Genomic DNA, 21,120 nt, shown 5'->3' with positions numbered 1-21,120 from the left:
CAACAGAGAGATTAAATCCAGTAGTTTTCTATTCTCATTTTGAATTTTGGAAATTTTGCCATTCAAAAAGAGTAAAGCCAAACACTGCTAAAATTCCTCGAGAAGTTTGGTTCTTTAGGGAAATAGGAAAAGGGAGGCTAATATTCAGTTGTAGCATTCATCAACAATGGAAGATAATAAAATCTTCACTCAAGGGAGAGAAAGGCTGCTGGGGACAGAGTTCTAACAGGTTTAACTCAATGTCCTTCTTTCCAAAGTTCACTTCACAGAATCACAGAATGGTAGGGGTTGGCAGGGACCTCTGGAGATCATCTCGTCCAACCACCCTGCTTGAGCAGGGACACCCAGAGCAGGGGGCACAGGAACGCGTCCAGGCAGGTTTTGAATGTCTCCAGGGAAGGAGACTCCACAGCCTCCCTGGGCAGCCTGTTCCACTGCTTTGGCACCCGCACAGGAAAGAAGTTTTTTCTCATGTTAAAGTGGAACTTCCTGTGTTCCAACTTGTACCCATTGCCCCTTGTCCTATCATTGGGCACTATTGAAAAGAGCCTAATCCCATCATCCTGACACCCTCCCTTTAGATATTTATAGGTATTGATGAAATCCCCACTCAGTGTCCTCTTCTCCAGGCTGAACAAACCCAGGTCTCTTCAGTCTTTCCTCATAGGGGAGTTTCTCCAGTTCCCTGGTCATCTTCGTAACTCTCTGCTGGACTTGCTTAAGCTGTTCCCTGTCCTTCTTAAACTGGGGGCCCAAAACTGGACACAGTACTCTAAATGTGGCCTCACTAGGGCAGAGTAGAGGGGGAGGATAACCTCCCTCCACCTGCTGGCCACACTCCTTTTAATGCAGCCCAGGATATTGTTGCCCTTCTTGGCCACAAAGGCACAGTGCTGGCTCAGGGTCAGCCTGCTGTCCACCCGCACTCCCAGGTCCTTCTCAGCAGAGCTGCTTTCCATTAGGTCAATCCTCAGCCTGTACTGGTGCATGGTGTTGTTCCTCCCCAGGTGCAGGACCTTGCACTTGCTTTTGTTGAATTTCATGAGGTTCCCCTCGGCCCAGCTCTGCAGCCTGTCCAGGTCTCGCTGGATGGCAGCATGGCCTTCTGGTGTATCAGCCACTCCTCCGAGCTTGGTATCGTCAGCAAACTTGCTGAGGTTACACTCTGTCCATTCATCCAGGTTACTGATGAATATATTAAACAGTTGATCTGAACTGTCACCTCAATGAGTCCTGCTCTCTGCTCTCTATGGATGAAGTACAGAGCTACCATCTCTCTAAATTAGATGTTTCAGTTAAAATATGGTCCAAAAACATTGCCTGTTTTTAAATGTTTCCTTTGGACTCTAGCATTGTACCAGCATGAATTGCAAATAAATAGTATTTGGATTAATATTGTAGTTACATGTGCATAGCAACTGTAATTGTAACCTGTCTTTCAGAATACTCATGTTCTTGTGGATAGTGCTGATGTCCTCAGCTGTCATGATCTTAAAAATATTCAGAAGTATCAGCTCCCTGTTTTATGTGCAGATTTCATTTGGAAATGAGTTGAAAAAGGGGAAGCTTTTATATATTGATGCATATAAGGTTAATAAATCACAAGACGACACATCTGACCAAAGACCAGACAGACAGGGTAGGTATATTTGACATAATTTATTCATCTATCACTTACTTCAGGAAAGATTGTTTAGAAGATTAGCATTTAGAATCAGCTTTCAAGAAATCAGCAACCATGGAAACTGGCAATAAAGTTGATAAAAAAATTAGAATTTTTCAGAAAAGAAATATTAGTTCCATTCTGTGGAGTCTTTCCAGTGATTTTTTTTTCTTTTAATGAAACTTCAGATAAGACTTCAAGTTGGAAGTGTGGAAAATATATTAAAAGTAACAAAAAAGCTACTCCAATGACTGTCTTTATTTGACTCCACTGGAAAAAGAAAATGACAGTAACTTGGAAGTTTCAGTTAATTTCAACAGTTTTCAATGCCTTTGTATGAGGAAGTGGTATGTTTTGAAATAAAAATTATGAAAAAATAAAATAGCTACAGAACAGCTTAACATGAGATAGAAATACTTAATGCGACATAATTAACACAGAAGAACTTCAAGCATTCCAATACGTAACTTGTTTCAGATGCAAACAGCTATAACTCTGTGTAAAAGGAAAAAGACAAATGTTTGTTTTAATGTTATGAGACAAGCCAAAGAATGTGAAAAAGAGATGAGAAAGATAATTCTATTTAATGCGTACAGTCAGTGAAAAATTATCACCCTGAAAGTTATTAGTGTTTTAATTCTCTTTTTTTCTTCCTAGTAACTATTCTTTTTATTTCCTTTTACTTTTGCATCTCTTGTATTTTGGTGTGTGCTAGTATTTAAGTATATTTAGAAGTAATTACTCTTGAAATAATAAATTTTATTTTATGAACATTGTCATGTCATGAATCAGTACAATTTTCAGACTATATATAAGAATGAGAATCAGGACCCTTGCATTTGTACATTTCCTGTGTCATTGAGTCTGTAGGACAAATCTCATTTTGCACAGCAGAGGCCATGGGCATGCCATTCAATAGCAATCGTAAATAGTTTTAAGCTAAAAGTAAAACTGCATTCATACACTGTATCTCTACAATGTTTAAAAAAAAACCACAAACCAAACAACCAATGAAAAACCCCCAAAACCAAGATGAGCCGTGGAGGGATAGTTCTCCGACTCTGTGGTCAAGTGGCACAGTGTATCTCTCAGCCAGGTGCCCTAATCCTTTTTCCCCTTCCTGTCACAGAAGTCAAGGTGGCAAAGTGCCTGCAGGGAATAAGCACTGTCATAGCCCAGGGAGGTACTGATTCTAGCCGTGAGGCACTTGGGGCAGTTGTCCTTCAGTACTTGCCTCTGTATCCTGCCAGTTACACGGTTGAATAAAATGTGACCTTAGAAGCTGTTAACTTGTTTCAATGTGTAAAGTATTTATGAATATTAAGTAGTAGTACTGTTTTTATTAACTATTCGTAAGTTAAAGTAGAGAAACCAGATATTATACCAAGTAAATAAATGTTTTGATTGCAGATGGGAAAGGCCTCTCATCTGCTGAAAATAAAAATGCCACAAAGAAAAATGAAAACAGCGATTCCAACCTTACTGTTGCTGAAGACAGTGAGAGAAGAACTGAGTCCAAAGTGGGGACTTTTAGGTAAAATAAAATAAAATTAAGTTCAAGACATATTTTGATACATCTACGTTGATATTTCTGTAAATTGAAACAAAAACCCAAAGTAAAAAAAAAAAAAACATTTCCTAATCTGTTTCAGTGACTTCTGGAGATGGCTCTCATTATCTTAATAATGTAGTGGAAGATAAAATTATTCTTTCTTCGTTTTCTGGATTCTGTGTGCATGAATTTAGAACAGCTTTTTATTTTTTTTTTAACCTTCAGATCTGACTGTGGAAATTGATTTTACATTTTTCCATCTCAATATACACCTAAAGTCCAGCTCCGTAATGCATGCAAAGCTTCTACAAACTCAGCAGGCATTAGTATGGCTCAAGCTTTATGATTTTCTGATTAGAGCTCACTTTTTTCCTTTCGTGGTTCCCATGGGTTTTTGCAATCTATTCCAATTTTTTGTTTTTAGAAGTGCTGAACATCTCTTTGTCCCGTGAAAATATTTGGGAGAGCTGAAAGTCAAGATAACTGAGACTGCTCATAGATGATGGGGGAGCAATATTGTTATAGCTGTTTGTAATTACTAAGTTAAAGGGAAAAAAAACAGCTCCAGCACTCTCAAAAGTATTAACAAAATGCAGCTTTCACTTTTAGAGACTGCTGTTCTGTCATTGGGTAGGTATTTAGTTACTCTGTGGCAACATACTAGAGATTACACTTAGAATAGAATCACAGAATCATAGAATCATTAAGGTTGGAAAAGACCTCTAGGATCATCAAGTCCAACCTTCAACCTAACCCTACCATGTCTCCCAAACCATGCCCTGAAGTGCCACGTATACACGTCTTTAAATACCTCCAAGGATTGCGACTGTACCACCTCTCTGGGCAGCCTGTTCCAATGTCTGACCATTCTTTCAGTAATGAAATTTTTCCTAACATCCAATCTAAACCTCCTCTGATGCAGCTTGAAGCTGTTTCCTCTTGTTCTATCACTAGTGACCTGGGAGAAGAGACCAACACCCACCTCACTACAACCTCCTTTCAGGTAGTTGTAGGAAGTGACAAGGTCTCTCCTCAGCCTCCTCTTCTCCAGGCTAAACAACTCCAGTTCCCTCAACCTCTCCTCAGACTTGCTCTCCAGACCCTTCACCAGCTTCATTGCCCTTCTCTGGACACACTCCAGCACCTCAATGTCCTTCTTGTACTGAGGGACCCAAAAACGAACACAATATCCAAGGTGTGGCCTCATCAGTGCCGAGTACAGGGGCACAATCACTTCCCTACTCTTGCTGGACACACTATTCCTCATACAAGCCAGGATGCTGTTGGCCTTCTTGGCCACATGGGCACACTGCTGGCTTATGTTCAGCTGGCTGTCAGCCAGCACCTCCAGGGCCTTCTCTGCCAGGCATCTTTCCAGCCACTCTTCCCCAGGCTTGTAGCATTGCATGGGGTTGTTGTGACCCAAGTGCAGGACCAGGCACTTGGCCTTGTTAAACCTCATACAATTGGCCTCAGCCCATCGACCCAGCCTGTCCAGGTCCCTCTGTAGGGCCTTCCTACCATCAAGCAGATCAACACTCCCACCCAACTTGGTGTCATCTGCAAACTTACTGAGGGTGCACTCAATCCCCTCATCCAGATCATTGATAAAGATATTAAACAGAACTGACCCCAAAACTGAGTCCTGAGGAACACCACTTGTGACCAGGCACCAACTGGATTTAGCTCCGTTCACCACAACTCTCTGGGCTTGGCCATCCAGCCAGTTTTCTACCCAGCGAAGAGTACACATGTCCAAGCCATGAGCCACCAGCTTCTCTAGGAGGATACTGTGGGAGACAGTATCAAAGGCTTTGCTAAAGTCCAGGCAGACAACATCCACAGTCTTTCCCTCATCCCCTAGATGGGTCAACCTGTCATAGAAAGAGATCAGGTTGGTCAGGCAGGACCTCCCTTTCATGAAGCCCTGCTGACTGGGCCTGATCTCCTGGTTATCCTGCACATGCTTGGTGAGCTCACTCAAGATGAACTGCTCCATAACCTTCCCCAGTACCGAGGTCAGACTGACAAGCCTGTAGTTCCCCGGATCCTCCTTCCGGCCTTTTTTGTAGATGGGTGTGCACCAGCAAGCCTCCAGTCATCTGGGACCTTCCCTTGTTAACCAGGACTGCAAATAAATGATGGAGAGTGTCTTGGCGAGCTCCTCTGGCAGCTCCCTCAGTGCTATCCGGTGGATCCCATCCAGTCTCATAGACTTGTGAGTGTCCAGGTGGAGCATCAGGTCGTAAACTGCTTCCTCCTGGATTATGGGGGTATTATTCTGCTCCCTGTCCCTGTCTTCCAGCTCAGGGGGCTGAATATGCTGGGGATAACTGGTCTGACTGTTAAAGACTGCGGCAAAGAAGGCATTTAGTACCTCAGCCTTTTCCTCATCCTCAGTTGCAATGTTCCTCTTCGCATCCAATAGAGGATGGAGATTCTCTTTGATTCTCTTTTTGTTGTTGATATATTTGTAAAAAACATTTTTTGTTATCCCTTACAGCAGTGGCCAGGTTGAGTTCTAGAAGTCCTGATGCTGGAAGATTTGACTACACATATATATCCTATATATAGGACCAAGCTATTAAAAAAATAACATGTAACATGGCAATGAAAAAACATTTATTGTGTTGCTTCCATAGTTCTTCTGAAGAAAGATGATTGAAATCTAGTCTTCATCTTCAGGTTCACACTAGACATTCAGGTCTGCTAGTGCAGCAGCTTGTCCGGGTCGGATTTCATTTATCAAATATTTTTTTGCTGTTATTTTGCTGCTGAAAAATAGATTTATCCTCTTATATTAGTTCTTATTTTAGTATGATGTTGCAGCCTATTACAGTACAGTATTTACAGGGCATATACGATTTTAATTACTCTGATTCCATCCAGATTTTACAGTTAATATTATCAAGATACTCCTTTTTTCCCCAAAAATTTTGAAGTTGCAAAATATTGTGTCGTTGAAAAAGTAAGCCTATCTGTTATTGTGAGAATGTAGGAGGATCTGTAGATGAATAAAAGGTTTATATATTTATATACATCGACAGTAACTCTGTTACCATGTGCTGCAATGCAGAGAGGACTACTGAAAAGTACTTTAATGCTTTCTGTCTTTCAGTGCAGCCTAATTTTACTGAAACAAAACCTTTCAATTATCTCTGTAGTGTTCTCGCCAAAGTTTTTCAGTAGAATAATATTTGCTTCTAACAAGATATATGTTATCATGGATGTTATGTCTTAAATCTAATTTAAATGTTAAACTTTTTTCTTAAAAATCTTTCAAAACTCAAAACCAAAGGAAATGTACAGCAATCAGTACAGTGAAGCCCTGAAAGGAGCTTCTGCTTGTTACTATGATACAAATAATGAATAATTCTGCTTCTTTTCTTAGCCAGTCATAGAGTGTGGTTCTAAATGGGGTGAAAAAATAAGTAGGACAAGGGGAAGTACTTGGTGCAATATCATTTGAATGAAACACTTAAGCAATAAATTGGGGGTCAGGGGGCTTTATTTATCTCTCCATTTAGGTTAACTCCAAGAAAAACAAAGATTTTGTAGTTATTGAATTACAGTGTTCCCAAAGCATTTTAGCTTCTGTCTTGACTATATGCACACTTCAGTGCATCAAATGGAACAAAGGTATGAACCACTCATTGATATTACCTGTTTGTTTCTTTGTGCGTGTTGAACATACCTGTTCCAGAGAGCTTCAGGTGCTTTTCATTCTTACTTGCAGGCTAATCCTTAGATATAGATAATAGGAGGTCATTCTGTTAAGCTTTATCATAAAAAGTTTAATTTATGATTGGCTCCTCTACTCTCTGTAAGCAAGTTACAACTTGCTCAAAAGAACTGTTTTGGGACTTGGCAGCAACACAGCATGCCCCTGGATGCACCTGCCTCACACTCACATACATTTTCCTGGCAATATCTAAACTGTATAATGACATGTTTACATGCAGAAATGCTATAGAGAGTGATATTCTGGGCATACTACTGAGAGACAGAAAAGCTTGTTTTGAGGGCAGCCTAAATGTATTTTTCAGCATACAAGTCATGTATGTACGCTGGTATAGCACTTGCAGTCTGTGTCATTGTAACATTAGATTCACGTCAAGGGAGCTGTATCAAGGATGAATTTTGTATAATTCAATTGATAGAACACGCTGTTCCAGCACACATTTAGATGAACCTGTCATCACCATGGGGTTTGTATATGGAGCCCTGTGCTTGTTCTTCATTCCCATGAACCCTCAAGAAAGCACTGCCTTGCTGGAAGCCTGTTAAATCACAGCCCAGAAGTTAATTGTGGTTTGTCAGCTGCTAGAGCAATGTCTGGTAAAATTGATCCTTTTAAGTATCTATGTAGTTTCTTTGACTAACTTTACTCTTCCAATTTATAGAATAATAAACAGTTCATAACTCATTCTGCTGAAGAAGTAAGAGAAAAATATGAGACACTTATTACAGACACGAAGAGCCAGGATTTCCTGCTCAGAGAAACTTTTCCACTAGAAGCAGAATTTTTAGCATCTACAAAATTGCAAAAAGCTTGTACAACTTGCATGTTTACACTCTTCTGTCCTTAATGATTTGTTTTAGTTTCCAGTTTCCTGAATGTGGTAAACATTGTCCAGATCACAGTGATACAGCCATAGGTTAAGGGAAACTGTTTATATGTAAATGTTTTGAAATTATTAATTTTTATAATATTGAGTGAATGTTCCCAGTACTTAAACACATTAAAAGCAAATGTAGTCATATTCATTACAGGTTTTTTTTTCTCATTAGATGCATTATCAACTAATGTGATACCTAAGAAGTGATGTGCTTATACAGCAAACAATCACTGTGTGTTGTATGACTTTGACTGTCAAATTATTCTGCATACTACACAGATGTCACAGGCTTGATGTAGATTGCATTGTAACAGGACTCCCCACAATGGCAATAGCAGTTGGATTCTGCTCCCTAAAGTACTCTTCAGACAATGTGTTACTGCTATTTAAAATGTAGTGTGACAGAAATTTTTTTCCCACTTACATTCTCACTGTACTTTATCTACTTCTCTCTTCCACCATGGTTAGCTTCTATTACAGGGGACAACTGGCATATAGATTATATCCAGCAATGTCAAAAGGCCCACATATGTCCTCTACTGATCTCAGAAGCTGCGTGGTTGATGCCATATCAACAAACAATGTAGAATTTCCAAACTTGTGTAAGAATTGTTTAATGGCATCAAGTTTTGTGGCAGCTTCTGGAGTTGTAGAACAGTGAGAAAAAGCTCAAATAAATGTTTTAACCATGTTCCTCAGAAAAACTTAAGAAAATCTGTTTTCACAACTCTTTTTGATGTATGAATTGCACTGATTTTCATGGCCTCTCTATTCCTCTGTAACTTTGCTGTTCCAATTTTTTATTTTCACAGGAAAAGTGTCTTTCCAGCCAGAGCTTTTTGAACCAGAGATCTAGTGTTATCTGTTATAAAACACTGACCATTTTGAACCATCTGTTCTTTTACCAGCTGTGCAAAAAGGAAACATCTGGGGTGTGCAGGTGTAGTGGTTTAGCCCCAGTCAGCAACTATGCACCCCACAGCTGCTCGCTCACTCCCACCCTCCTTGTGGGATGGGGGAGAGAATCGGAAGAGCAAAAGCAAGAAAACTCGTTGGTTGAGATAAGAACAGCTTAATAATGAAAATAAAATAGTAATAACATAATGAAAAGGAAAACAAAGAGAGATAGAAAGAGAGAGGCAAAAGCCAGGAAAAAAAAAACGTGATGCTCACCACCTACCAACCAACACCACCTGTCCCTGAGGTGCCATCGCTGCTTCCCCCACCCAACTGTCCCCAGTTAATATACTGGGCATCATATCATATGGTATGGAATATCCCTTTGGTCAGTTTGTATCAGCTCTCTTGGCGGTGCCCCCTCCCCTCCTGGCTTCTTGTGCACCTGGCAGACCTGATAGTACAATGTACTGATAAAGATACCAAGCAAATCAACTTTTGTCTTCTCCAAGACTTTGTCTCCGTTTTCAAGAGAGGTTGTGGCCATCCAGCCTGCCGTGCTCTCCACTTGAAAGAATTTATAAAAGCAAAGCTTTCCTTCAGTTCGATGGGACTGAAGAAATTATATAAAGCATGCATGAGCATTGCGCACTGCATTGTTTATGGGAATAGGAAAGTTTAATTATCTGTATAAGAAATTAACTGCCATGTCTTGCATCTTTGCCTTTTCACTGAATTGTGTTTATTTTACTGCAATTACTTGTAGAAGAAGCCATCCATTCAAGTGCTATATGTCAGGAAGTTAGTGATTTTGTGGAATTGATCTGGGCAGAAGCTATTGGCCACCTGAATAGTTTACTGCTTAAATCAGTAAACAACATAAGCCTAAATGATGTAAGTCAATTCTTGTTACTCTGTGAGGATGAATATGTAAATGCTGTTAGCAGTAAATATTTTTTTCCCAGAAAACACGTATGTTATGTTTCACACTGGGATTGGTAATTACACTTTTGATGCTCCTGCACTTCAACAAATCCATGCTTCAGAAATGTTTATCTCGAATTTTGCTTTAGAATCATGACACTAAAAACATGCTGTACTCACTAGGGCAGATGGCTGTCTTCCATTTTATAGTAATTTACACAATTTTTTCCCAGAGGCATTTGTGAGACACAGACCAGTCTTAGATCAATATTGAGCTGCAGCAAGACATTGCTATGCAGCCTCTAATGTCAACATTTTATTAGCTGTTGCCTGTGGCTGATATAAATTAAAAAGTGTGTTGCCTTTTTCTTCCTGCCTTGAGAAGACAAAAATAATATAGAGTATTCTGTGAAAAATTTCTAATTGAGAAGGAATGTACAGATACAAGGAAATCTATATCCTGCCTGGACAAATTGTCTAAAATTAATCTAAATTGTCTAAAATTATTTTAATTTCATTTGTAGGTTGCACTTTATAAATAGGTCTGCAGCTCTGCTTAATGTATTTTAGGAAGAACTAGTGCACTTAAACATTTAGTAAGAAATTTATTATCCTCTACTTTCTGTTATTTCATCAGTGTGTTAAAGCTGACAATATGAATTAACAAGATGTTAAGGAACATTGTCTTTCAATCTGATTCATATTCTGTTTTATTGCAGGGAGGTTATTTTACCATCTCTTAGCTCTGCTTGAGGTACTTTGCAAGTATCCCAGTGTAAAAGCAGAATACTGTGTTCATATCATAGCTGCAGGAAACTATTTTGTGGATATTGTACTAACAAGAGTTAAAGTTTTATTTCAGTGTGGAATTAAATGATCCATTTTCAATATCTATTGCTTTGCACTCTCTGTAATTTTCCGATAGCTTTCAGTTTACTAATCTCTTCTTTTAAAGGTGAGCAAAGCAGAAGGTATTTTACTCCAAGTAAAGAATGCACTGGATGAGGGAGCTGGCAAGGTGGCACTACAAGAGATGATAATGGAATTCTATCCAGTTATACATCACAAAACTGAAGTAGACTATGAAGTTTCCAAAAAGCTGTTATCTAGAAAACAGGACCTTTGTCAGGTAACTTTTCCAGAATGCTAGTAAGCCCTCATCTGCACTGTGCTAAACCAGTTTTGAACTTGCTCACTAGGTAAATTGACAGGATACTTTGCACAGCTAGTCATAGGCTGTCAGTTTAAAAAACCAATAATTTATTGGAATCTTATGAATAGAGTAACACCCAGGGGGGAAATCAGTGTTTTGAACAAGACCAGTTGCTGTCCAGATGGTGGCAGGAGTTTCCATTGCAATCATTGTTGTGATGGCATCTTCAGCTGGATCAAAGGAGAATCATGGAACTGTTGTTATCACCCAGCTGACCCTAGCAAGTACTCCAGCATATACATAATCAGTTTCTATTCAGTATCTTAAACTATATACAAAATATATCTAAGCTATTCTAACTATATGCAAAGACTGTTCTGTGTACCCTTTCCTTTCCTGCATATGCAGGAACAGTTTCTAGAGGCTATTTAAAATTACCAATCTGTGTGCAGCTTGGTCTGTTCCTACTTCTGCAGCATAAACTGGTTGGGGGAGTTGCCTGGGCTGCCTGGATTGTTAGTGCAGAAAGTTAGTGCATCTAAACAGATAACATATTTCAGCTGGTCTAAGCACAGCTGGTCTGCCTAGGGGAACCTCCCTCATATCCTCAGCTCCTGTGTTAGTTCCTTTGTTTTTAAGCTGGCTAGGAGTTCAGTCAATTGGGGATTCTATTACTCTGCTGCAGGTCAGTCTATTGTCTCATCTTTGCAGAAAAAACCTGGGAAATTCTCAGCCTACTGGGGGGATTGCCAACAAGGTGTGCTGAGTGTATCCACAGATGCCCTTGTGCCCAGCAGTGAGGGCTGGCTGCTTCGTAAGGGCAGATGGATGGGGCTGGGGGTGGCAGTGAGCAAGCCAAGGGCAGTTACCACTGTCAGCAGCTCTAGTCCCGTGGTACCCAAACTGGAAAAGCAGAGCAGGTGACAGGGACTGCTGGTGATAGTAGCCAGGGTCAGTCCAGTTTGCCTCTTCATTGTGGTTTGTCTGGCAGGTCCAAGGTCAAACCAGGAACTTGAGTCCATAGGATCTTGGTCAGAACTAGGGAGATGGGAGGCTGGATGCTCAGCTGACAGATCAAGGGCAAGAGCCTAAGCTCAGAGGCATCTCTTGAGTGAAGGAAGGGCAAGAATCTGCTAAGTCTTTCTCTTTCAAGGCTCTACAGCTGCATTGTCAAATCTGGCTCTGAGCCCAAACAGTCAGGCCCTCTGGAGGGGCAAGAGGCAGTCAGAGCTCTGACAGCTACATCACTGTTGTAACTATAGAGCAAACTCAAAATTCCTCCTTGTTTTGCGATTATAATGCAAATTCCATAGATTCTGCCCAAGGTACCTCTTCCTTTTGGCAAAGGATATCCAGAAGTCAGTCTCCTGTAAGTTACAAAAAATAAAGGGGGAGAGGTAAAGGAAAGGAGGCTCCTTACTGTTCTAAAAGAACAAATGCTAATAGTGCCTTTAACCTTGGCAATCTTTTGATAATTAAAATGTTTTAACATTTCTGATATAAAAAAATTACTATGTCTCATAAAGCTTTCCCATGTCTTAGTGAAGTGTAGCATTACAATCTTTTCAGAGTTAGATGTCCTTTCTCCTGATCTGAGAAAATTACATGAGTACCTTGTGCTACTGCCCTAGCTGGGTAGTGGCCTCAGGGACCAAATGACAGATTCTAAAAAGTAAGAATTGCCTCATAAGCAAAATCAGAATGGTAGCCAAGCATAAATACAGGTTTGTGGAGCTGTTATGAGTAGACTCCATCCAAAGCTTGATTTGGAGTTGTACAGAAGTGGTCTAACACTGTTTTTGATAAACCTTGTTCTTCTAAATTGTTTTCATGGGATTCTAGAGCTGTTTGTTCCTGTTCCAAACTGTATTTTAAGTGTTTCATTTCTTTGTTACTATGCTGTAACTTTATATAATTTAGTCTGATTTGAATGTTTCCTTAATGAAAATGTAACAAGTATTCATAAATGTCTGTATTTTCTAGCTAATCAGAGACATGCTTGATATATGTGAAACAAATATATCATGCTCAAACCCGTCATCTTTGGCCAAATGCCAGGCTCTGAGGTGCAAGATTGAAGCTGTTGACTCAATGGGTTATCAATTTCTCAATGTTGAACAAGTGTTGAAAAACAATTACAAGTGTGCATTTAATAGTTAAGCAATGATTCCAGTAAAATTCAAGGTATAGTGCACAAAATACCTTAAGGAGGACTGAATTATCAGGTTCTGTTACTGTACAGTGTTCGTTGTGCTGATGGGATGCAGAGCTGGCATATTTACCATAACTTCTATTAGAACAAAACAGAGGTAAATAAAAAAAACAAACCTGAAAATCATAATATTGTCAAATTTGGGGGTGGTGGTGTTTCTGGTTGTTGTGTGCAACGTCATGGGAATTCTTTCCAGGTAAAAATTTACATTCCTTTCTTTGTGACATTGAATCAGGCTTAACTATATTCTTAAATATATTAACCTTTTTTTTTTTTTTAAAATGAAGTTCTCTTGCATTATGTTTAACCTAACTTTTACTGTTAACATTTATATCCATATACTTCTACAGACCTCTGGAAGGAAAATCAGTTTTTTGTAATGATAAATTTAATTACTCTCCAGGTAGATTAGACTTCAGATGCAGCTATTTGGATATCATGGTGAGGAGTATGGTTTAAATCCAGATAAAAGATGACAAAATGGAGAGTAATGGCTGTGTGGAAAATTTATTCTGTTTTAGGAAAGAATTGCATCGACAATTTCCTCCTTCCACTTCTATACATTATTTCCCCATGACTACTTTATTTGGCATCCTTTTACATTATCATAAATTCTTGGAATATCAGAATATCTAGTTCTATGACTGAATACCATGGATTCACTCAGGCATGGTAATAAAGCTAAAATAGCATAACCTCTAGCAGCCTAACATATTTAAATTCTCATCATAGCATGTGTGCAGTGAATATCAGCCACTGAATATTTAAGGATATTTTTAAAAACATACCTGATATGTAACACCATCAGAATTAAAATACCTCAAAAGTCATATTAGCATTCTGTTGTCCTCATACTGCAGATTTTAACTGTAAGTTACAAAACCATTGAACTTATTTAAACATTGTATCTTGTTACATTCTTTATGTATAATCTGGTTTCTGTGGGCATCAATCAGTAGTAAATCAAATGTCTCATAAATAATCTAAGGATGGTATCTCTACACCTAATAGGTTTGCAAATCAAAAACTGGAAAAATTTCCAGGTATCCATTCCCCAGCATTTTACCTTTAAAACTCATACTTTCTTTTTCTTAGATACAAAAATTTCATAAAGTTTTTTTGAAATTGAATACAGCACCATTGCTAGAAATTTAGAACTACTCATCTAATAACCAAAAAAATTATTTTGAATGTTTGGCAAAGAATCTGGAAAATGCATTGTTTTTGTGCTAAATGAAGAAAACCTAACAGTCTTTATTGCTTTTGTAATCAGTCTCTTGGTGATTAATATGACTTTGGGATTTACTATTTTTATGAATACACTTTATTTTCCTTGAGTGCCTATGGGTGGTTTCTGTAAAGCGTATTTTGTTTTAATCCTCTGTGGTTCGTAACTGCACAATGTGTATTAGGCCACACACTATATGCAAAAGTATTTTGTACTACATTCATTGTGTGACCTTCTTTTTCTCTAGAGGACTCCTAATGCCAAAAGTGGTTGCTGAAGATCATGGCCTGGAAAGAGCTGGCACTTGCAATCTGGGCATTGGCATTTACCTCAGTGATTCTGTTAGGTCTGAATAATGACAATATCTCTTTACTTTATCCTTTGTGTGTTCTTTTTACTTTTCAAATTAAGTAGATATAATGCTTAATACTTTTAAGGTAATTCAATTATGAAGTTTATCCCTGTCCATCTGTTCAGAAGTACTTGTGTATCCTTAAACTCCTATGATGTTTACATTAATATAAATTTTAATAAAACGCATATGGTATTTCTTTACAGTTAGTGCCAGCATTAAGTATCCTTCACCCAGTGAAATGGATGGAACCTGGCTCCTGGCAGTCTGTGACGTGGCACCTGGATCCTGCTTAGATTTGCATGAATAAGACTATCCATTAAATAACGTACCATCAGGTTATGGCAGTGTGTATGGAGTCCGTAAAACAGCAGACAGCTCTTCAGACTTTGAGGTACTGACCCTACAGTACTGGGCACTTGAAAAGGCACCAAATTTTGGATTATACCACTGATAAATAACAGAACTAATATAAACCGCATTTCAGTTCAGACTAAAACAGTAGACAGGAATGTGTAAAATCACCTTTGTCTGTCTTGCAGCCTGCAAAAGTGCATAATTTCTAAGCTTCTAAATTGCTATTTGAAAAGAATTCTTGCAAGAAAACAGTACTTAAAAGATGTAAACGTTATTTTTTTTATTATTATAACTGAATCATCAAATAAATATCTAGTCTGTCATATTTAAATTGTTATTTAGAAGTAATATTCTACTTTGTATGGAATAAGAAATCACTACTGTGGAAGGTTCATTGTTATGTAAATGAATCCAGCTGATAAAAACCCCTGTCTGTATAGGTTGGTACTCTAAGGCAGGAATGGTAGCTGTAGTAGCACACTAACACATACAGTTGCTCTCTAGATATCCACCAGTTTTTTGCTTTTTTTTGTTCTTAGGTATTTCGATGAATGTTTATGCTTTATGGAGAAGAAGTATAAGGAGTGTGGGGAATACAAAGTAAGAAGATAAGAGATGCAAGCAGTAGTGATACAGAAAGATTAGGGTAGAGAAAATAAAATCTGTCAGAATCCTATTATTTTTCAAAAATTATGTGTCATTTAGGTTCCCCTCCTAATCAATTTGCATTGTTTTAGATATTATCTACAGCTTTGTTTTTATTATAAAATACCTTTATTTGTTTCTACCAGGATGATGAATTTGTTGTGTATAAGACCTGTCAGGTCAAAATTAGATATGTTGTTAAGTTTTGCCTTGCTGAAGATCAAATAAAACCATTTCAGCCTGCAATTGGCATGGAACTAGAGCAAGATAACAATGAGCCAGTGTCACAATGTCATTTACAGCATGGGAGTAAGAAATGTTCTCTGTTTGTATATTGATGTGCTTCCAGAGTTTCCTAAATACTCATCAGAACCCTTTTTAGAGTACTTGTACGAAGATAACATAATAAAAAATAATTTGCCATTTATTTGCAAATGTTACCAAATTAGTGATTACCATGTGGCATCTCTGTAGCATCTGTTTAACAGATTTCCTATAGGCATAATTACCAACAGCAGTTGCAACTCCTCCCATCACAGTGTGTTTCAAGAGAAGCACAGGAAGCACTTTTGCGTAAATCATCAGATGGTCTTTAAATAATTCAAATGCAAGGTTCTAAACAAAGACCTTAAAGAACTATCATGAACTTATGAACCCTTAGACAGACAGCAATACAGGTCAGCAATACAACACAAGTATTCATAACAGGAACTGAGTGTTACTTCTGTGTTGTGAATTTCATAAATAAACATGAACTGTTGATATAGGATTAGTTTCAGTCACCTTTCCCAAATGTATATTTAAAAAAATATCTTTTTGATCTTTCATAAACTCTTTGTTTTAGCTATGCATTACCAAATGCAAATCTTTCAAATCCTGTAAAAATTGGTCTTCGGGACAGACTGGGAAATCTTGTCCCTCTGGGAAGTGTTTATATCAAGGCTAGGATAATAGGCTATGTAGCACAGGTAGAGTATGCTATTTATTGTCCTTTTCCATAACAGCCCTGAAAAATTAATCCATTTTTAAAGTAGTGTTTTAGTCAAAATGCTATTTAGTGTTTAGTTAATTGCAAAATTAACTAAAATAAAACTAAACTTAAATTTGGCATTTGTATAATCAAACAAATGCCAGAAGTTCTTCGGACAGTGAAAGGCTTGGCTTTCTTTTTCAGTCTGTTTTCTGCCTATGCATAGTTGAGTCACCACTGTAAAGAAACTTTCTGCAGTAGTGTATGCATTATGTTCTGTTTAAAAGTTCTTCTTGCCAATCTGTTTGCCAGCTGCATTATAAACCAATGAGAAGTACCTAGAATGATTGAAGGTTTATGGAAATGTATTTGTGGTTTGTTTTTCACTTTGGTTAGACAACCTAAATTAGCTGCCACAATTAAAATGTCAATCCATAGAAAAGAACTTGCTATTCTAACCTGAAAATTAGCTAATAAAAGTTAGCTAAGCAGACTAAATAAGGGCCCACCCTGGTTTTTAGTACGTATGCCCTAAGAAGACATTCTGTCAAGTCACAGGTCTTTACCAATCATAGGGCATAATTCTACAATCTCCTCCACCTTCAACTGCATCCTGCCTGAAGCAGTCTCAATCATGCTAAAGCTATGGCTTTACTGGGTTCTGTCACATGTGTGTCTCTCCACAAGAATCTGTATTCAGGGGTCTCCAGTGCCAAAATAGCTTCCTAAAAGTAAATAATGTTTTTTCTGTGTTGTTGCTAAAGCATTAAAAAAGAAAACGGGAAAACAGGAGAGAAAAGGGTTTGAAAGAATTGTCTGCAAATGAGAATGTGCTTAAACTGTTCTGACACTCCCAACTATTGTCTGATCAGCCTGATTCCTTTGAACAACTGTTGTCATGAGGGATTGTCACGGGGGGTTGTTTGATTTTTGTTTTGGTTTGGGTTTTTTGTCTTGTTTCTTATGGAATGAATTACTATCCAGTGGTATCTGTTCTATGACCCAGTCTGTCAAAGCAGAAAACAGTCTATAAGGCTGAGGTACAGAGCATAAACCAGAAATGATTGAACAGCAAGGGACAACAAGAATGGCAGCAAAGGGGAACTAGCAATTGCTAGAGTTTTGTTATGACACTTGGCAAGTAAGCAGAAGAGCAGATGTGAGAAGAAAGCAGATGCAATCTGCCAACTCAGAGGCAAAAATTCTGTCATTAGAAGATGGATACTATGCATAGATAAGTAACATAGGCTTTTCCAAGCATCCCTTTTAGTATATCATAAAAATAGGCCAATTTTTTGTGGAGGTTTACTCTTCCTTCTTGTTTAGTCCTGTCATGGTTTTAGCTGGGATAGAGTTAATTTTCTTCACTGCAGCTGGCCTAGTGCTGTGCTTTGGACTTAGTATGAAAACTATGTTGATAACACACAGATGTTTTAGTTGTTGCTGGGTAGTGCTTGCACTAGTCAAGGACTTTTCCAGCTTCCCATGCTCTGCTGGGTGCACAAGAAGCCGGGAGGGGAGGGGGCACAGCTAAGAGAGAGCGGATTCAAACTGGCCAAAGGGATATAACGTCATGCCCAGTATGTTAACTGGGAGGAGCTGGCCAGGGGAGGGAGGCAACAATTGCAGCTTGGGGACAGGCAGCCATCAGTCAGCGGGTGGTGAGCGGTTGTACTGTTTGTGTTTCTGGTTTTTTCCCTTTTCCCCTTTTCCTTTTTATTATATTATCATTATTGTTATTATTATAGTAATCAATATTATTATCAATATTATTTTATTCTAATTATTAAACTGTTCTTATCTCAACCCACAAGTTTGGGGTTTTTTTTGGTTTTGCTCTTCCGATTCTCTCCCCCATCCCACAGGGGTGGGGGGAGTGAGCGAGTGGCTGCGTGGTGTTTAGTTGCTGACTGGGGCTGAACCATGACAGTCCTTACTGGCTTGAAAATATTATAAACGCTGCAGTGGTGAATTCTTTTGTAGGCAATAGCTTGACAGCTCCAGCTGTGCCAGTATATCAGATAACTTTTAGAAGGTCATGGTTTGTTCTTCTGGAAGAGATTCAATTAATGATTTAGAGATTAAAAGTTCTACAGCTTCTTGCATGTTTCTGGAGATATCTATTTATCAAACACTGATCAATGTTATACTTTCATTTCTAAGGTAAATATAGAAGTTCCAGTTGTGGCATTTTGTGGTGCAAAGCAGTTATGCTGTTACACTTAAAGTATTGATGTTTTAATCACATTTTAACACCACTGTTACGCAAAAAATATTCATTTTAGCTAGTAATGTTTCAGACCTACACCAATCAAAACAGTAAACCAACTAAAGCAAAATATGTCTTTCCTTTGGATGATACAGCTGCCGTTTGTGGATTTGAAGCTTTAATCAATGCAAAACACATCACTGGAGAGGTAAAATGTTATTGTACTTTGCCTTTGGTGTAGCTGCTTCAATCTCAAGATCTGAAAGCCCTTCATTAGTAATGAAGATGTGCAACACTAATTTTGGTTTCTCTCATGTCCTTTGTTGTTACCACTTGGCTGGATTTCAAGGTAGTCATGTCATTTAAGAGAATATTAGTTAAGCTTTTTGTCTGTAGAGATGAAATTACTTATTTTGGAACAATCTTTCATAGGTTAAAGAAAAGAAACAAGCACATGGGGAATATCGGAAAGCTATCAGTCAAGGTGATGGAGCTTATCTACCGGACCAGGATGCACCGGTATGTTGAATATTGTGGTTTAGTACCTACATGAAAATTTTGCAGCTGTCCAATTAGAGATTCTTTGCTGAATCATGTCTTTGTTGGGAAACTCCTTTTTACTAGAACTTACTTGGGCCATACATTTGATCATTTTTAACAACTCATGTTTCTTTAAATATGTGCTATGTCTTCAATAAAACAGCTATTTCTTTCAGGTGGTGGGGTTTTTTTGTTTGGTTGGTTGGTTTTTTGGTAGAAGATTAATTTATTCAGTTACTATTGATCAATTTTTGCTAGGAATTAGGGAATTATTGGAAGTTTGATGTTTCAAATCATAGTCCCATTTTTCCTTACACTTTACTAAAGCCAAAGAGTTGTTTCTGTGTTAGCATTTGTTTTCGGTGTACCTAAACACCACTTAAATTATTGTTTCAGAAAACATAGGCTTTAATGATATCAGTAAAGCTAGTTTGTGTTTTTTAATTTGGGTTTATTTTAGGATATTTTTGTAATATGTATTGGAAACTTATCTCCAAATTCTACAGCTGTGATCAAAATCACCTCTAACACTGAACTGAGTTTCCAGCATCTTTGTATCACCTTTCATATGCCTGCTTCTCTGTCACCATGGCAACAGAACAAAGCATTAAATGAAAAGATGCAGGTTTGTTAAAATACAACCTTAAAATAGCATCTTCTTGTTTTGATGCAAAACTTCTGTGCCTAGGGAATTGTAGTTTAGCAAAATTGTTTTCCTTTTCATGTCTTCTCTTTTGTTAGAAGGTAATTGTAACCATTCTTGTCATAACACAATGTGAACACAAACTTAGGAATGCTGCAATTGGTAGAAAGCCTCTAACTATCTCCGAGGATGTATTTGCTCCTGCAGGATTTAGAAAGTTGACTTGAGTTGGCACATGTTAGATCTCATATTTGAAGTTATCTGCTGTTTCTGTGCTGCTCTTCCTCCTTTGGCTTGCAAAGACATATTATCTCCATGAAATAGCAGCTGAGCATCTGCTGAACACTCCATTATTATCCTTCTCTGCTTCAGGGACAAGGTTGCTCATCTGTTCCTTTGGAAGCCATTGATGGCTCTTGAATTCTCCAGGTGGGAGGGGAGGTCTTCTCTGTGTTTAAATGGTGGCAAAGAGACAAAAATGGTCCTTGTAGTCCTAGTCCCTGTGAGATCATATAGCTGTCTCATATGTCTGACTGTTCAACAATCACATGTTGTGCTTCAGAGCTGTATTATACTGAGTTCTGAGGTTCATTGTGTCCTTGGTAAACATGCATCCATTCATCTTAATTTTAGCTGCTATGATGCTCAGATTACAAAGCTATATGATTAAATGAAGTAAAAAGGGTTGCATGCAATCCCAATTTACTGATATAATAACAGAAAGGACCTCCAGGGTGATAAAAGTGTCAGGAACGACATACATTAAGAGCCAGACAAAATACTGAAGAGGTGGATGAAATATTCTATAAGCAGCTGGGAGAAGTCTCACAATCACTAGCCCTTGTTCTCATGGGGAACTTGAACTTAACTGATGTCCGCTGGAAATACAGTACAGCAGAGAGGAAACAGTCTAGGAGGTTCCTGGAGTGTGTGGAAGATAACTTCCTGACACAGCTGGTGAGTGAGCCAACTAGGGAAGGCACCCCACTGGACCTGTTGTTTGCGAACAGAGAAGGACTTGTGGGTGTTCAAGGTTCAAAGTTCAAGGCTGTCTTGGGCACAGTGATCACAAAATGATGAGTTTTTGATTCTTGGAGAAGTAAGGAGGGGGGCAGCAGAACTGCCACCTTGGACTGCTGGAGGGCAGACTTTGGCC

General features: G+C 38.4%; 1 protein-coding gene across 1 annotated transcript in view; it reads left to right on the top strand.

Annotated features, from left to right (window-relative positions):
* Nucleotides 1-1,097: 1,097 nt before the first annotated feature.
* The window catches only part of PARP4 (poly(ADP-ribose) polymerase family member 4), a 36,677-nt gene continuing 16,654 nt past the window's right edge, over nucleotides 1,098-21,120 (top strand). Inside the window, 18 exon segments of the mRNA XM_064449430.1 lie at nucleotides 1,098-1,157; nucleotides 1,443-1,556; nucleotides 1,558-1,639; nucleotides 3,074-3,197; nucleotides 6,105-6,183; nucleotides 6,743-6,825; nucleotides 6,827-6,854; nucleotides 7,619-7,763; nucleotides 9,486-9,625; nucleotides 10,611-10,784; nucleotides 12,792-12,949; nucleotides 14,397-14,594; nucleotides 14,811-14,994; nucleotides 15,749-15,927; nucleotides 16,447-16,570; nucleotides 18,858-18,989; nucleotides 19,214-19,300; nucleotides 19,782-19,946. Of these exon segments, the coding sequence (XP_064305500.1) occupies nucleotides 1,098-1,157; nucleotides 1,443-1,556; nucleotides 1,558-1,639; nucleotides 3,074-3,197; nucleotides 6,105-6,183; nucleotides 6,743-6,825; nucleotides 6,827-6,854; nucleotides 7,619-7,763; nucleotides 9,486-9,625; nucleotides 10,611-10,784; nucleotides 12,792-12,949; nucleotides 14,397-14,594; nucleotides 14,811-14,994; nucleotides 15,749-15,927; nucleotides 16,447-16,570; nucleotides 18,858-18,989; nucleotides 19,214-19,300; nucleotides 19,782-19,946 (2,256 nt within the window).

This window comes from Phalacrocorax carbo, chromosome 1, assembly GCF_963921805.1.
Source record: "Phalacrocorax carbo chromosome 1, bPhaCar2.1, whole genome shotgun sequence".
NCBI classification, from domain to species: domain Eukaryota; kingdom Metazoa; phylum Chordata; class Aves; order Suliformes; family Phalacrocoracidae; genus Phalacrocorax; species Phalacrocorax carbo.
Note: the sequence above shows the minus strand (reverse complement) of the source record. Positions and strands in the feature narration are given on the sequence as shown.